The 17,863-nt window shown below is 39.2% G+C and overlaps 2 protein-coding genes across 21 annotated transcripts in view; one reads left to right on the top strand and one right to left on the bottom strand.

Annotated features, from left to right (window-relative positions):
* Positions 1–17,863, top strand: part of REPS1 (RALBP1 associated Eps domain containing 1) — a 106,447-nt gene that overhangs the window by 80,016 nt on the left and 8,568 nt on the right. For 11 of the 14 annotated variants that reach the window (XM_030556429.1, XM_030556425.1, XM_030556431.1 and 8 more), the window contains 5 exons: positions 2,922–3,009; positions 4,955–5,053; positions 13,301–13,373; positions 15,585–15,703; positions 17,561–17,625. In XM_030556429.1, coding sequence (XP_030412289.1) covers positions 2,922–3,009; positions 4,955–5,053; positions 13,301–13,373; positions 15,585–15,703; positions 17,561–17,625 — 444 coding nt within the window. The remainder of the gene's footprint in view (positions 1–2,921; positions 3,010–4,954; positions 5,054–13,300; positions 13,374–15,584; positions 15,704–17,560; positions 17,626–17,863) is intronic. The other 3 variants (XM_030556432.1, XM_030556428.1, XM_030556426.1) reach the window with 1 other exon arrangement.
* ECT2L (epithelial cell transforming 2 like) overlaps positions 7,797–17,863 on the bottom strand; it is a 72,443-nt gene continuing 62,376 nt past the window's right edge. For 3 of the 7 annotated variants that reach the window (XR_003999609.1, XR_003999611.1, XR_003999610.1), the window contains 2 exons: positions 16,357–16,427; positions 7,797–8,586 (listed from right to left, as the gene is read on the bottom strand). The gene's annotated coding sequence lies outside the window, so the exon portion shown is untranslated. Of the gene's footprint in view, positions 8,587–16,356; positions 16,431–17,863 lie in introns of all 7 variants that reach the window. The other 4 variants (XR_003999605.1, XR_003999608.1, XR_003999607.1 and 1 more) reach the window with 4 other exon arrangements.

The following is a 17,863-nucleotide window of genomic DNA, read 5'->3' as shown; positions in this document are numbered from 1 at the left end:
CTGCCTTACAACTTAATATAAACACTGCCTTCTTTCTGTTTGTATATTTCTTCACACAACACACAGTCAACCTGTGGAACTCTTTGCTAGAGGATGTTGAAGGCCAAGTCTGTAACAGGGTTCAAAAAAGAACTAGATAAGTTCATGCAGGATAGGTCCATCAATGGTGGTTAGCTTGGCTGAGCAGGGATGCAAAACCATGCTCTGAAATGTACCTAGCCTCTGTTTTCCAGAAGGTGGGAATAGGCGACTGGGGATGGATCACTTGATTACATGTTCTGTTCATTCCCTCTGAAACATCTGGCATTGGCCACTGTCAGAAGACAGGATACTGGGCTGGATGGACCATTGGTCTAACCCCAGTATGGGTGTTCTTATGTACTTATCCCTATTCCTCAGTGTAAACATAACTTACCTAAACCTAATTACTCCTTCATGGAAGAATGGTAAATCACTTTACAGCTATTAAATGCCTCCATTTCTTACAGCATATTTATTAGCAAATGCTTGACTAATCAAGAACTGTAGCTATTGCATTGCTTTGTTCAGTTTGCATGGTGGTCAGTAACTTATTTTTAGCAATAATTAGCAAAAATGACAAGGAATCAACTGAGATGAAAAACATTTTTTCTGTCCTATGGATGATTTTACAGATTGATTTTTCTATATTGTGTATATTGGCTTAATCACCTTAAAGCCTTGACATATACTTGACTTTTGAAATGTAACAAGCAGTATAAAATAGTAACACTGCTTGCAAAATTAGATTGTTATAGACTGTTAGGCAGGTATGAAGCTTAGTTTTATTGCTAACATAACTAGTTGAATCTTGAGGCAAGATGAAATCCATTTAATTTTGTTCATATATTCTGCTACCAGAAAACTGAATACCAGCAAATCCAAGTTAGTGTTGTTTTGCCACCTCTTCATATCAGAGATCTTGGACAATGACACCACAGCACAGAGTTTAAAATACTAAAATTTGACATGGCTTGCTCCTGCCTTTCAGAACCAGGGAGTCAGTTATCTGGAACATCCCTTAGTGACTGACTAAAGGGCAGTCACAAAATTAACTTTCTTCAAAACCCTCTGTGCTGTAGGACAAAACAGCTTGCTGGGCCAAAAAAGAAATAGTGGTGGGGGGAGAGGAAGAGGGAGTTTATCTGTGAGGAATAAGGAAGAGAGGAGTAATACTGAATTTATAGTTTGGGTTTGGGAAAGCTGAAATTGCATTTTCAAATACATTAGTAAAAAATAAAACTGGCCTTTTGTCACTGACTTTCCCTTAACTAAGTTGGGCAATATTATATCAAGCTATTCTAAATTTAAATCACATAAGATTTGTAATAGCCACACTTCAGAGTACATATGGAACATTTGGAAGCAAAGGACTGTTAATAACTACAATAGAAGACTGATCTTCTTCTAAGTATATAAAAACTTACATAGAAAGCATGATATCCTCTTAAACCATGTTCATGCCTAAAGATCTTTTAATGTTCATAGTAGTGTTTGAACTGTGGTAAGGAAGTGTACTGTTTACATTTGGCAGTATACATTTCAACTTTTTTTCTTCCCAGTACAGTGCAGGTTAGCTTAAACAATGTAGAAATTAATTTTTATATATATATATATATATAATATGTCTTTTTTAAATTTAAAACTATATGCTTTAAACTATGCTCAGTTAGCCCATTTTCACAAGGCCGAGTGTGTGTGTATATATACACATACACACTCGGCCTTGTGAAAATGAGCTAACTGAGCACAGTTTAAAGTGTGTAGTTTTCAAGAGCCGTTTTAAATTTAAGACTGTTCTCTCACATACATATGCATATTTGCTATTGCCCTCAGTGGGAGTTGAGCACTCGAGTACAGAGATTGGCTTTGGGAATATGAGTGCAACATCTGGTAGCCCTTTTTAGAGCATGACTTAGCCCATTTCATCTGACAATGGCCATAGAAGTACTTCATATAGACTGTTGCTGACATTTAGAGTCTGTTATCTCTGCCTTTAGGTGGCATGTTAGACATCTCTTGAAGAGTATCTTAAAAAAACAAACAAACAAACAAGCTTCCATCATGCCCTTATAAGATATTAATGGGCTCCTTGAAATGATGTGAATTTTACTATACAGTCAAATTTTTAGACTCTCAAGCCCATAGTTTCCAGGATTTTCTAATTTTAATTTTTTGAAGCATCAGAAGTACATGGGGCACTCTGAAATGTCTACATCTAAAGATCCTGATCTTACGTTTAAAAAGAAATTGAGTATTTTATAGCATGGGCTACATCTAATATTTCATGGACGTACAACACACTTGTGGCAACCACACCATCTGGTTATAGGAAAGGGTGGTAATGGAAAGTATTTAAGGTGTTTAGGTGTCTTTTGATGCAGCTTAGCAGCTACAGATACTGCTAGCACAATGTGACCAGCAGACTTCTATGAACCAGGGACCAAAGTTTGGAGACTACTGTAGGGAAGTCTAAATACCTGTACACTTGCACTGAATTTAAGGATATTTGTTATGGAAAGTCTTCTATCTCCCAAAAAAAAAAAAAAAGAGTCCTTGTGGCACCTTAGAGACTAACACATTTTTTTGGGCATTAAGCTTTCATGGGCTATAACCCACTTCATCAGATGCTTATGCCCAAATAAATTAGTCAGTCTCTAAAGTGCCACAAGGACTCCTCATTGTTTTTGCTGATACAGACTAACACTGCTACCTGTCTGAAACCCATTCTATCTCAAGGTTTTATATTGCCACCGATTACCATAGTATCAGGTTCATAGGAACTTAGTAAAAATGTTTGCTTATGAATATAAGCTTGGGAACTGCCACTGAATGCAGTCAAAAACAGCTCTTAATGGAATCATTTTAAAGCTAAAATAAAAACTTTTCTTCCCTCTCTGCAGGATACTGCTATTGTTCACCCAGTGCCAATTCGAATGACTCCAAGCAAAATCCACATGCAGGAAATGGAACTTAAAAGAACTGGAAATGGTAAGCTATATTCTTGTGCTAATTATGAAAGCAGCTGCTGTGTTCATATAACATCTTACTGAATACTTACATGGTGATGACTTTTAGAGCTTGATTTTCTTGCATAACAATTCTGCCTTGTGTCCTTGCACTTAGACAGTAGTATCAGGGGATCCAACCAGTGTAGCTATTCCAAATGGTGGAGAACCTCATGAATTAAAGGAGCATTCTGACACAATGATTTAGAGGGTTGATGGTTGTTGTGAGGATTTGTCCATCTGCTTCTAGGATAAGATTGCTTGGAATAGATTGGAAGCATCAAGATGCAGATCTGGGTCAGGAGTGGGAGAACTTTCCCAGATTTACATGCTCAAGTTCGTGAGATGCATGGGGAGCTCTGGACTATGACCTGTTACTTAGTGTGGTCAGTTCTATTTAGTAAAATCTAATGGGTGAGATTTGGTCTGCTACTGCTGGATGCTTTCATCTCATCCATTTGAAACCTCCTAGCCTTTCTCAAATGATTTCTGTTCCCATTCTCCAACATCTCTTGATTCTAACAATCTTGCCATACTATTTCCCAGTCTCTAACCTTCATTTTTTTGCTGGGGGGGGAGGGGTGGGAGTGGGCTTCTATAATGTGCTAACACTGTAAATTGTAGAGATTTCCAGATAGCAGCAGTAGCCAAGAGCATGTTCCTTTTGCATCTGTGAGGGAAGATAAAGCACACCTCTAGGGCGCAGGCTTTGCCATATTTACTCATACCTATTCACACTCTATTTGGGCTTCATTTGCACCCCATCTGGAAACTTAATTTAGTACAGATAGCAGTTGCCAGATTGTTTACCAGTGCTCTTTGTGTAGGGTGCACTTCACCAGTGAATCATAAATTGATTGACATCCCATTTGTTTCCAAATGCAATTTAGTTTATTAAGCTTTAACTGTAAAACCCATTGCGGTTTGCATCTTGTGTGTCTGATTTCACTGCTTTTTGCTGTACTCTGGGGTTTCTGATCATATGAGGTGCTTGAATTAATAGGCTGTAGGGGAATATCTTTTAGCCTAGAATTTGCTTCTCCTTTGGGTCCAACATATAATGAATTTATTGACCTCCAGAGCATGTTACAAAGCCTACTGTCCTGTGATTTTCAGAAGAGTGGGGAAGTAAAGTGAGGGGTTTTTGTTGTCTTTTGATGTGCATCAGTGAATATATCAATTTAGATTTTATTTTTAAAATGTCTAACCTGTTGTTATAAATTTAGAACTTTTGACAAGGGCATTATATACAATGAAAATTGTTTTTCTCTTAAAGGCATACTTGTCTGATGTCATGTCTTATACCAGCGGACATTATTATGGTAGTACCTAGAGGACATGGTCCCATTTTGCTAGGCACTGCGTAGATATATAACAAATGGCCCCTGCCTCAAAGAGTTTATAATCAAGGTAGGCGCTCTGATGCAGGGACTTGCTTATGTCATGTTTGTATAGTGCCTAGCACAATGGGACCCATATTGTTAACTTAAGTCCTAAAACTGCAAAATTTTATAAACTTGACTATAATTTTACAATATTACATAGAAGGGCAAAACAAATGTTTAAAGCTTGCATACTCAGGCATTTCACCACTGACGCAAGAAATGAATATTTTGTAAGATTTACATTTGGAAAATTCTTAGGTATATGCATATTAACCAGTGCAATTATATACCAATATTGAAATGTAAAGTTTCAAAGTTTAATTTTTAATTATGAATTGAATAGTTTTTGTGTTTAAAATTATAATGGTGTGGATAGTATTGTAGTTTACCCATCTAAAATTCCAATCAAGTGCAAAATTTTGGTTTAGGGCTGAACTTTTGTTAATGAAGACTTGGCCCCTGAAGAGAAGGATCGTTTCAGTGTATTTTGTATATCACTTAATCTTACTTAAAATGAATAGCAATAATCTTTTTTCCACCTAGACCTTGCTAATCCCACTAGCCCTCTACTTGTGAAACCACCTGACCTCTCAGAAGAAAATAATGTGAGTTCATCAAAATTTGTAGCTGGAAATACAGTTGGTAAGTATCAAAGCAACTTTTAACCTAGGGATGCCTAATCTATGGCCCACAGGCTGTACAAGGCCCACCAGAGCATTTCATAAGACCCACGACCTGCTTCAACACAGTATACTAACGGCTGATTTATTAGTGTTTTGTTTTGTCATAGCAGCAAAGAATCCTGTGGCACCTTATAGACTAACAGACATTTTGGAGCATGAGCTTTCGTGGGTGAATACCCACTTTGTCAGATGCATGGGTATTCACCCACGAAAGCTCATGCTCCAAAATGTCTGTTAGTCTATAAGGTGCCACAGGATTCTTTGCTGCTTTTACAGATTCAGACTAACACAGCTACCCCTTTGATACCTGTTTTGTCATGTTTACATCATTTTCATCTACACAAAAGTATATAGAATCTGTTTGGCTTACATAAGGTTGTGCTTAGTTTTATGTGGCCCTCCTGTGTAATTAGGTTGGTCACCACTGTTTTAACCCATTTATCACGCTATAAAGGAATGTCAACCTGAATTGTTGTTCTTGTGCTAATAAGAGCACTAACTGTTCCTGAAAAGCAAGAAACATGTCCAACATTGTATTTTGACTTGGGAAGTAACTTCCCATCTTACAAAAAGATAAAGGAATAGATAATAGCAGATACAAATAGGTATAGCTTCTCTGGCTTTTTCATTGGAGCTATGCCAATTTATGCCATTTGAGGATCTAATCCTAAATCTGGTAAGAAATTAACTGTTGTTTTAATTGATAAGACTATTTTCCTGTTCTCATACATAATCTCAGAAGTGTAAACTGGCTGCACTATTTATCTCAAGCAGAAATAGCTTTAAGTAGGGTTTGATCCCACTCTTGTCTCAAAACCATATAGCAACATATTTTTTGAAGATTAGAACGTGGTTGTATACCAAAGGGAAGCATCTGCTGTCACTGTTTCAGTTCCTTTGAAAAATTGTGAGCCAAAATACCACAATTCCTCGTGATTGACTTTTGACATTTTTTCTAGGTACAGTTAACTTGTCAACCCTCTGTTTACCCTGGTTGCAGTAACTTGGTTTTAATATTCCCTGCACCAAATATATAGTACTATACAGATTTTATTAGCCTGTTCTATGTGTAATCACACAGACTAGTCACAAATCAGATGTCAGTCTAAGTATCTAATCTCTGTGGTTTTTATTCCTGAAACTGTTTTTCATTCACTTTGCTCATTATATTGTATAATTTCCTTCAATAAAAATCAGTACCTGACATTAGTCCTCTTGGATCCTTTGTCATGAAGGAGGCAGCTAAAACTATTTCAGTGTCCCACACGGCATCAGTTGGCAGAACATTCTGCAACAGCCATATAAGGCAGTCAATAGATCCCTTTTTGGCAACAGCATTTCCCTTACTCTTCAACTCAATTACAGTGGTATAGTTTTCTTTCAGTTTCACTTCTTTTCATGCCCCTCCTCTTTCCCTGTCCCTTTTCCTGGTGCAGAGTGCCCAGTCCTTACTCAGAAGTCTTCTAGTATGGTGGAGAAATTGTACAATAACATGCTGTCTTACAGTGGAAGACTGCTGCTGCATTCAGGGTCTGAATTCTGAAAGGGCCCTTTCTGGCTCTAACTCCTTGTTAGAGGAGTCTGGCCTTGCAGACAAGTGAGTCAAAAGCAACAGTGTGGAAAAGATGGCAGCAGCCTGCAGCCACTAAACAGGAGAAGGCAAATGCCATCCCTCTTCTAATTCTATAATTCGCAGCATGTTAGCCTCTATATTTTTTATTTCAGCAATGTGCCAGCAACCCATCTTATACCGCTGTGTAGTCTTCTGCCCTATTGGGTAAATGTAGGCATGTCAAAGGTCATTGAGCAGAGATGTTTTTTTCTAGCCATGATATGGACAAGGTGCAGGTGGTGAGAAGCAAATGTGTGAGAATTGAAAGAAATTTTTTATGCACCATGATCCCCTATGCAAGAAGGCGAATTATCCAACTCCAAAAGTCTGACCTAGCATCATAGGGTGAAATTAACCTTTCTGACCATATGGAAGGCTATTATCTAAACTGAACCTGAAGAAAGAAACGGAGAGGATATTAATAAAGAAGTAACTTCTTACCTCTAATCAAAAAGAGACTCCACTTTGCTTCTAAATCCAGTTGTGGAGGATATAATTTAATAAATATTGTATTTCCCAGCCAAAGTAGTGCAGTTACATGAGTTTCAGTAAAGTGAATTCTTAAAAATCTCTTGCAGCCACTTCTAAGTTGAGAGTAATTCCTACCAAGGGTGAATTTCCCTCAGAAAAACAGATATTTTGGAAGTGAAAGTAAGAGTCAAGCCTTCTTTGTCCATGTTCTTAGCTAGTCTATGCTAGCTTACTGGAAGAAACTAAACACTAATTTAATCCAAGATAAAAAAATGTCGGAAGTATTGTGAACATGATCTCAACTGTCTCTGTTTAGTGGCACGCCTGTGTGAATGCATTCAATTTTTTTCCCCAAGGGCTTAAAGGCATTGAAATCAGTTACAAGGCTGTATCTATGCTTCTGTTTGTGGAAGGCCAAAACACAATCCAAAAGATTGGTATCCTCAGCCCAAATTATTGTGTGGCAGCCTGCTGGACAAATTTGAAAGTGCTGGAAATCATTATGCAGGGAGAGAAATTCTACATCCTACAGGGCCTTAATAGAAGTAAAAGGTCTTGCAGCTCTGGATATACCAGGAAGAATTATTCTTGTAAAGAAGAGGGTAGTGGAATAAAAGAAAATAGAGGTCATATTCCTCTTCAGTTAATGGCCTGATGTTCTTCTGAAGTTGGCTATCTCAAATCCAAGATCCTTCTCAAAGACTGGAAGCCTATGCCTTTCCCAGGAGAAACTGCAAAATGCCATTACAAACGAGTAAATATAGAAAATAATTTGGAAGGTTATGTTAATCTGTATACCTCAAGAAACCAGTTAATGCAGTTGGAACTGACTGTCTCTTATACTGTGACACACAAATTGTGAGACGGTCTCTTTAAGGATTTTTTCCTCATCATGGACTAACAGATGAGGAGGGGGATCAGGTAGCCCAGGGGGGGTTACCTTATTCCTTTCTGAGGATTGTATAGAGCTGCGCATCACCATAGTGTCTGAGCACCTTCCACATGAAATGAATAGCCTGATCCCTAGTGAACTTCGTGGAGCCTGTAGTTTGTCTCCCTTTTTCAGTGTAAAACTTCTACTTGAGGACTTCATTTTGTTTCGTTTTTGGTTGATTTGTGGGGTGGCTTTTTGGGCAGGGAGTGAGGAGGGAGTCATTTGGGTAGAAGGCAGTGTTGTTCTTGCTGTGGTAGATAGACTTGTTCTAAGAGGAAAATTCTGCAGTTTCCTATGAACAATCAGATAGGACTTACCTGTCTTCTGGAAACTTGTTTCATAGCCAGGTCTCCTTGACTGAGAGTGCTGTTTTCTTAGCTCTCAGGTGCTTCCTTCTGGGCTTTGTGGTCTGTATTTCCCTAGATGAGTGCAACTGTCTTGGTGATTCACTGATCAGATTCAGTCTTTAATGTATCTGGGGATTCAACCATAAACTTTTTTGAAGATCGGAACCAAGACCTTAAACTGGCATCTGAAAATGACTAGGAACCTGTGGAGGGACTCAGTCAAGGGTCTGATGTGCTCACGGAAGCCTAGACTATGGAGGTTCTTGTGCATTTTCACATTCAGCTTCAGATACAGGGAATTTCAGTAATCCTGTCTGGAGGTAATAAGTGCATGGATAACTGTGGCCAGGACCACATTCAAGACAAAGGGATGAAATTTGCCAACAAACAGGAAGTGAAAAGATCTTTTTAAACACTACTATTGCTTAGTCGTGTGTCTCTGTACATGTTACTTGATTGTACAGAGGGAGGAAGATAAACCCTTTCTTTTGAAAGGGGTACCTGAAAAAGAGGTTGGCTTGCAGTCTGCCTAGCCACTTGAACTCCTTTAGAGCTGGAATTGCAGAATCACTACATGTAAAGAGGTGAACAAAAGTAATATTTGGACCAAGAAGAAAATTGTCATTTTTTTCCAGATTTTATTAAAAAAAAAGAAAAAAAAACTAAAGAAGCTGAGCTGTGCTGCATAAGAGAGCCTTTCAGTAAGAAATGATTTTTGAATCCATTATTTATTTAAATTAAGTTAAATTCTGCTTAAACCATGTAAGCTTTTGCTAGAACCATCAGATGTAGGGGGCGTAGAAGATTTGCAGACTAGACTGCATCCCAGGATATACTGGAATACCCTGGGGAAACGGGGTGGTTGGTTACGAAGAAGCTGGTCATCTGTATCTAGTAAACAGACCTCTAGAATGCAGCTTTTTTCTTCCCTGAACTGGCTGTTGCCTACCTGAAAATAAAGTGGTGTTCTCTCTGGGAATATACTCCTGCAGTACTTCCTTTTAGAAAGTTTTACTCAGACCAGTAGAAAACTAGCATTACCAACAGAATTAGGAAAATTCTAAACTGTGTGCAAGACTGGACTTTTTTGCAGAGTTATGTTTCCCCATCCTTGTAGGAGTTGCTCACACTCCTCCAGTATCATCAAGGGAAGGGAAGTACTGTTGCAGTTAATTGTACAAAGCCCAAATTGCCTTATCCAAACATATTTAGAAGTAACCATCCTATTACAAAAAAGTCCAATAACTTTCTGTTGGAGTGATAAAGCAAGTTTCTTGCCCAGAGAGGTTTACCATCCTTTACTGCTCTTCTCTATAGATGTCTGGTTGACTAAGCGGCATCTTGGACCTTGAGTGACTCTACAAACAGTACACCAGGCTCAAGATACAGACCACTTCATCCACTATATAGCTTTCTTATATTACAACACTTCTTTCTCATTTCCGTAGACTTGAAGGAGGCTTCCTTACATATAGCTGCCTTAAGACCATGGTCACATCAAAATAATGTAGTTCCATTTCACTCTGTGCCATGTAGAGGATTCACAAATGTGTTCAGTACTCAGATAACCTCCTCACCAAACGGAGGTTCTATATTTTTGTCCATTATTTCTTATCCTGGTATGAGACAGAATGAAGGAAGTGGTGTTGAAGTGGTATCAGACGTAGCAGTTCAGTGACACTGGTTCATTCTAAAGTTAGAAAGCCAATCTATACCCAACACAGAAGGTTAATACACTCTTCTGTGGATTTATGAAAACTAAGTGCTATGCCAGTTGATCATTTCAAAGATCAGAATGAAGATAATCTCCAGGTTTCCTCTGTAAGATGTATAAGAAGCTTTTATAAAGCAAGGGAACTTGGTCCGTTGAGCACGGATAGTGGTTGGCAGTCTACTTCTACCTGGTGAGCAGAGGTTTTTGCAGGAACTTCACAAGATCACCACTTCATCTGACGTTTACACTGCCACAAAATATTAATACCGTTTTCCACGCTTGCACACACATTGTCTTTGCACACAGGGTTCTTCAAGAAATGGTTCTATACACAGTGTTTTAGAGGTCTGTTACCACTCTGTTGGATGGGGGGTACTAATGAAGGATCTTACATGTCAGTATTTCTTAGTAACTTGATTGCACCTTGATTCAGGCACCCCTCGGTTTTTAAAGGATGTATATATTTGGATATCTACATTTTCATTATGTACATAGTTCCCACACTGAGCAGGTTTTCCTTTTTTACACCCATACATATCTAAATGTTAATCTGCTATGCATAGAATTTTTTCTATTTTTGGAGCTGAAACTAAGTACAGTGATGTTTCTGGCTGCCTCCTTACTCTATGATAAGGGACTCAGCCCAACTGCACAGCGTACGAGGACATGCAGTCTTCTTTTAAAACAAAAACTGACCGGTGAGAATTTCTTAATGTAAAGATACCATCTCTGTAGTAGTCTCACCTCTGGGTTGCAGATCACCAGTGAGACAGATGGAAGTGCAAACTTCATTTTTGGGGGCATAGCTTTCAAAAGAGAAAACCTCGGATCATTAGCCTGAGTTGACTTTAATAGTTGATCACTGGGCCTCTGTGTGTGCCACCCAGCTTCTCTCTAATCCCACCTAAGTAACTTCACCACTGAAGCATCCTGCAATATCTTTTCCACCATGGATTCCAGCACAGTCCCCAGTATCCTTTGGTCTCAGTGTTTGAAGTCAACACTACAGACTTACAGCTTGTTGGAGGCTACACAACACCTCTGAGAAACGAGTGGATGTCTTTCTACAGAAGGCAATGAAGTCAAAGACCACCCTTCATTCTTTTTAGTCTCTCTTTTCCTTCTGGCCCATCTCTGAAGGGAGGGAAGATATGCCTCACTTAAAAAGGTAGCTTTTATGTCAGCGGCTGACTTCTAGGGTGCTCAGGGCACTTTGCCTCCGTATCAGCAGCAACATAGAGGTTTTAATTTTCCTTTCAATGAGCACCGAACATTTTTAAGGGTTCTAGAATATATTGCTAGCCAGAGTTTGCCAGAAACTTCTGTTTTTTGGAGCCATATTGTAACCTTTTGTCCTGAGCTACAGAGGTCTTGGATATAATGTGGGTCCTAAACATATTCTGTAGAGCCAAAAAATTAGGTTTTCTTACAGTCCTATTGAATCCCTCCTTTTACTCAGCCAAGAATGATTTTGAACATACTTTTATTTGTGAAAGATACTATAGGAAATCCAAACCCATCCCAGTGAGATAGGTGGGATTTTATTCCACATGCTTCCTGGTAATTAAACATGAGGAAACTTCTGTCATGGATCTCAGGGACCCAAATCAGTTTTTGGCCAGAGAAATTCTAGATAGGCATGATGCATCCTGGGGGAACTCTTCTAAATTAATGCTGATGCTTAAAATGGTAGGTAGAAAAAGATTTGAGATATAAACAGGGCAATGTGGATCTCTTTACCTGTTCTTCACCAGCTTCTTGACCTCTGAGATTAATTTAGACTAACTTCATTCAACTACATTTGTCAGTTATTTTGGTATCTCGCGAATCAGTTGACCAGTCTCAATGTATCACCTTGTTTTCAGGTTCTTGTGGGTATTGACTCTTTTTGGAAGTCTTTTGTATCATGAGAGATTAATATATTCTGCCATAGATACTAAGCAACTCAAAAGGAGACTTCATTATCGGAGACTCCATTTCCTTAGGTGGGCATCCACTTTTCTGACTGCAATAATCTCAGGTCATAGCAAGTCTCATGCTGTAGTGATTGACTATAAACCATGCTTCACCAGAATGAACCCGTGCTATCGACTCATCTGAGATTCTCCTCAAGGTGGTGATGGAATACCACCTTAATGAGCCAGTTTTGCCAATTTGTTCCAATTTGTGTGCTGAGAGCCTTTTCTGTCTGCCTGAGAATAAGGGGAGAGATAACTCAGTGGCTTGAGCATTGGCCTGCCAAACCCAGGATTGTGAGTTCAGTCCTTAAGAGGGCCATTTAAGGAACTGGGGTAAAAATCCATCTGGGGATTGGTCCTGCTTTGAGCAGGGGTTGGACTAGATGACCTCCTGAGGTCCCTTCCAACCCTGATATTCTGTGATTCTAAGTTTTTAGTGGTTCTGCTCTGAGCTACTTAGATCCTGACAGTCAACCCAACTTGACAAATTCCCAAGGCAGTGCTATCGCGTAAGAGGATTGTATCTAAATATTTCTGTGGTTGCATCTCACATTGCTGCAAATTGGCTAGCCTAAAGCTGGAAACCCACGTCAGAGTTCATTCAATCCAAGACATAGCTGCTGCCCTGCTTCAGGGTTGTTTCCCTTCTCAGGTACATGTCAGGGCTGTTACATGGTCCTGATCTCTATATGTCTTAGAAAGGTTTTGATTGATTTGGCCTCTAGGAAGGAATTCTGCTTCAATCCTCCATCCTGCAGAAACTGTTCACAAAATAGAGGAATCTATGCTCATTACCTGCTTGTCTGTCTTCTGATGTATTTTAAAAGGTTCTGAAGTGATAAGCCTGATTCTTAGGTCTTACTCTTCATCTTTTAAAAACAAAATACACCAACTAGTTCCCATGGTGGGAATTGTCTTAGTTTGTTCTGGCAACGACTGTATTACTGTTACTTTCTTTGGGGATATTCAGTTACTTTGACTCCAGGTTTAGAATCCTGCCCAGATGGTATCTTACAGGGAAGTACAACAATAAGGTACATTTCTTCTTTGGACTTGAAATAATCTTTTATATTGCTGCATAGGTAATATAACCTGTTGCTGTTTTTAGCATAATTAAATTGTGAAAAATTAACACTACAAAAATGAAATTTTGTACTTTCATTCTACCAGCAGATGGTTACAGCAGTTCAGACTCCTATACTTCAGATCCAGAGCAGATTGGAAGCACTGTAACTCGGCAACGGTCAGTAGAGTAGTAACAGAAGAAATATTAAAGATTATAAAGCACACTTCCTCCCTCCCAAATGATCTTTTTGGCTGTTTTTAACTAGCATTTAAAAGGCCAAATAACAATTTATGGTGGCCATTATTTTAACAATCAAAAGTGTAGACAACCTGTTCCCTAGTGATATATGGTAGAAGTGTACCAGTCTGCCCTTAATATGTATAAAGTTAAAATTTCTAGTGCAGCAGAAGAGCACTGCTTGATGGAAGTGGCTAGTCAGCTATTACTCCATGTTTAGTCATGAGAACATTCTGCTTGATAAGTCCAGAGAAGAGGAGCAACAATGATTCGAGGTCTAGAAAACATGACCTCTGAGAGAAGATTGAAATAATTGGGTTTGTTCAGTCTGAAGAGAAGACTGAGGAGGGACAGGTTTTCAAGTACATAAGTTTTGTTACAAGGAGGAGAGAGAAAAATTGTTCTTGTTGTCCTATCCTCAGAAGTTAAGAAGCAATGGGCTTAAATTGCAGCAAGAGTGGTTTAGGTTGGACATTAGGAAAAACTTCCTAACTATCAGGGTAGTTAAGTACTGGAATAAATTGCCTAGGGAGGTTGTAAAATCTCCATCATTGGAGATTTTTAAGAGCAGATTGGACAAAAACCTGTCAGGGATGGTCTAGATAATACTTAGTCCTGCCTTGAGTGCAGGGGACTGGACTAGATGACTTCCCAAGGCCCCTTCTGGTTCTTCTAGGCTATGATTTACTAAATAAGAACATCATGTATAAGAGGATTTTAAAAGCACTGAAAGTCTCCAATATGGAGGGGGGGGGGGCTTTGTACAGTAGGACTGGAAATCAATGTTGCTGTTAAACAGCACAGGATCAGTTTCAAAGTTAGACCTTAAAACTAAAATAATTAGGGCGACTTCATGTAGTAAACATTATGAAAACTGTTAAAATAACCAGAAAGGGTTTGTAATTAACTTGTAGTGTTTTCCAGTGTTACTTAATTGCAAAGCTGATTCTTTGTCTACTTTTTATATAAATCTTTACATTATTGAGATGGTGGTTTTTGTTGTTGTAGCCATAGTCACTTGAGGAGATGATGTTGCTACACAGACAGGAAAAACCCTTTCCATCAGTATAGGCTGTATCTACATTGCGGGGTTATGTTGACATGGCCTCTGTAATATAGACTTACCGCCAAGTTTCTTTGTTAATTAAATGAGTGCAGCAAAAGTACTCTAGACAAAAAATCACTACAGCAACATAAGATTCATCTCTCTTTAATCTCATTCTGAGTTTGGGCTTATTTTGATTTATATCAGATTTCCTCTAAATCAAGGGTTATCAAACGGGGGGTGTGTGACCCCTCAGGGGGTTGCGAGCTCTCAGCCTCCACCCCCAAACCTTGCTATGCCACCAGCATTTATAAGAGGGTTAAATGTTTAAAAAGTGTGTTTAATTTATAAAGGGGGTCGCACTGAGAGGCTTGCTGTGTGAAAGTAGTCACCACTGCCTAAAAGGTGTAAATCTTTGCAGGATCTGCATCTGTGTTTGGATCTTGACATTACTAATATGTCTTGCATTTGTAAGAGCTTAAAATTCATACAAAATAACAAAACACCCACGAATAAGGGCAGTATTTCTCAAGATCCTAAACAAATGCACTGAGTAATAGAAACTTCAGATGGAAAAGCTAGCATTCACATCTGCAAACATATACTGACACTTCCTCAGCTTGATCATGCTCAAGGCTGACTTGTACTTGAGTGAGGCAGAGCCACCAGAAATTTCCATTTTCTTTAACACCATCCCACTTAACAGTATTCAGGCTACTGACAGAAACGTACATGTTTCACAAAAGTCCTGATCATAACGACTTCCGGTCTAGGTTGGATATTGCATACCTTCTCCTGAATTAACACCTGGGATGTCTACTGTCGGACACTATAGGCTTCCACAAACATTACAATAGGTAATAAGAGTGCAATAAGGAGGATTTTGAAGAGGAAATAAAGGTGTAAAAACAAATTCAGTTATCAGAAGCAGGAAATGCCAGTCTCTTGATTTAAAAACTGAATTTGGCTGGGGGAAAAAGGAGCTGGTAGCGGCTATTAATCTTGAAACAAGATTCCTTCATATAGATGTTTTGGGTTGCACTTTGCAATTGAATTTTTACTGTTCTGGCTGTCTAAGCCTCTACAGAGGTTTACTTGTTTTGCAGGTCACATTCAGGAACATCTCCAGAGAACACTGCACCACCCCCACCCCCTCCTAGACCTCATCCTTCACATTCTCGATCATCATCTTTAGATATGAACAGATCCTTTACAGTTACTCCAGGTAGGTATATTATACATCCATGTGTTTGCTACTTTGTTTAGTACATATTTATCTTAAACAAAAAAAATTCTCTGGAGAAAGTGTTAACTTTATTTTTAAATAGACAGCGTTAGGTTTGAAGCGAAAGCCTTAAATCTACTAATTGCTTTTATTCAGATTTTAGACTCCCTTTTAAAGAAAAACAGTGGCTTAATCAACAACTTAATTAAAACAGTAGGTTCCTAAATAAAATGTCAGTAAATGAGAGGCAGTGTAGCCAAGTGGATAAACATGAGAATGGGCAGGGTCGCCCAGAGGATTCAGGGGGTATGGGACAAAGCAGGGGAGCTGCGGCGGTCCGGGTCTTCGGTGGCATTTCAGCAGTGGGGGGGCCCTTCAGTCGCTCCACGTCTTTGGCAGCACTGAAGGGCCCCCGCCGCCACTGAAGGCCAGGACTTGTGGGACCTGGGGCAAATTGCCCCACTTGCCCCCACCCCCACCCCCAGGGTGGCTCTGAGAATGGGAGCCACGAACCCCAGTGACCCAGCTGAGGACTGCACATTCCAAACTGATTGTGCTCAAAATTGAAGCAGTAGTTCTTGACAGATGCGGATTCAGGTGCAGAAGGGTGGTAATAGATTTATAGCCTCAGAGAATTCTTACAGGTAACTTACTGTTTGTTGACAGAGATGCTGTCCTTTATAATTTCAGCTCATGATCTTAAAGCATTGTAAAAAGGGTTTTTCTGCTAGGGAAAAAAAACGGAGGTGTAGAGAAGTTTACACAACAAACTAATGATGTGAGGAGTAGAACCCAGGTCTGATTGTCAGTCTCTTGCTCTGTCCTTTTGCCAATTTTGTGTTTGATCAAAGAGGCCACAGTGTTGTACCCTTATCTGTAGTTATGGTTTGATGTAACCAATTACCTGCCCCAAGGTGAGGGCTTACACCTACTTTAATCTGTGAGAGTTCAGCCCATAAGATTGACTGTGGCTGTTAGGTTATCAACAGAAGGGGGACCCCATGGTGCACCAACGGAAGTTATCTAGTGCTCTTTCTGTAATTTCTCTTAATAGCCAACCATACAATACACACTGCAGTCTGGTAAAGGAGACACCAATTTAGAATGTGTAATATTTGGATTACTCACACCATGCCTTGGTGAAAACCCTCAAGTGTTAATCATCACTACACCAGGGTACAGCTTTTATGATATGTTACACTGACACCCACTGGGCTTCATACATATTTAGGAAAGTTATTACCCCCTTTTCGTTATTTGAATTTTCACTCCCCACTGCTTGAGGTGCCTTGTTTTTCATAAGTTAATTCATTAGTTCTCATACTCATTAACATTTGTCATCTTATCACCATAGAAACAGTAACATTAAGGAAGTTTCTAACAGTTCACCCTGACTACCAACGGTTATCTTGTGGTCTCAGCTAATCTCTAGTAGACATTATTATCCAAACTCAGCAATTATTTTCAAAACATCAGGATATCTCAAGCAGACACAAGTTTAGCAGACTTATCAATTTACTTACACTAATTTACCTTTGTAATATAGCTAACTCATCCTAAGGCCTAATTTGGCTATGCTTGAGACCTGTAGGCCCTGTGTTACAACATTAATTAATACTTATATTTTACCTCTATATCTTAAATATAGCCGACACCTTTTATCCTTGGCTACAGAATAATTGTGGCATGTCACTCACTGAAGGACAGTCCTGGTTATAATAGTTTGTGCGCAGATAACACAGCTTATTTAGAGTGGAAAACTAAACACATGTTCATCATATTTGCAATGAGCATGTCTTAATATATGGAAATAGCCCTGTCATCCAACTGTCATTCAGAACCTATGTCTCTTCACAGGACAGCAACAAGCTGGAGTTGTTGCCTACCCCCCTGCAGTGCCTCCAAGACCACCGCCCTCACAGGTGAAGTTGACTTATTCTGTTACAATTTTTTTTTAAATTAGTATAATTCTTTGCCCATGTGCAGTCTTTCAATCTGTTGAATTTTTAACTTTAAAATATGGGCAGCAAAGAAGCACACAAGGCCAGTCTTTTGGAAACATTGGGAGTATGAATGTGTACCAGAGCTTTTTAAGCCTAGGCTTCTGTCGCCTTGCAGGGCTTCCCCAGAAGGATGAGGACCTGCTCCTAGGGAAGCAGT

The sequence above is a fragment of the Gopherus evgoodei genome, chromosome 3 (assembly GCF_007399415.2).
Source record: "Gopherus evgoodei ecotype Sinaloan lineage chromosome 3, rGopEvg1_v1.p, whole genome shotgun sequence".
Lineage (NCBI taxonomy): Eukaryota > Metazoa > Chordata > Testudines > Testudinidae > Gopherus > Gopherus evgoodei.
The sequence above is the reverse complement of the archived record's forward strand: the minus strand, read 5'-3'. Positions and strand labels throughout refer to the sequence as shown.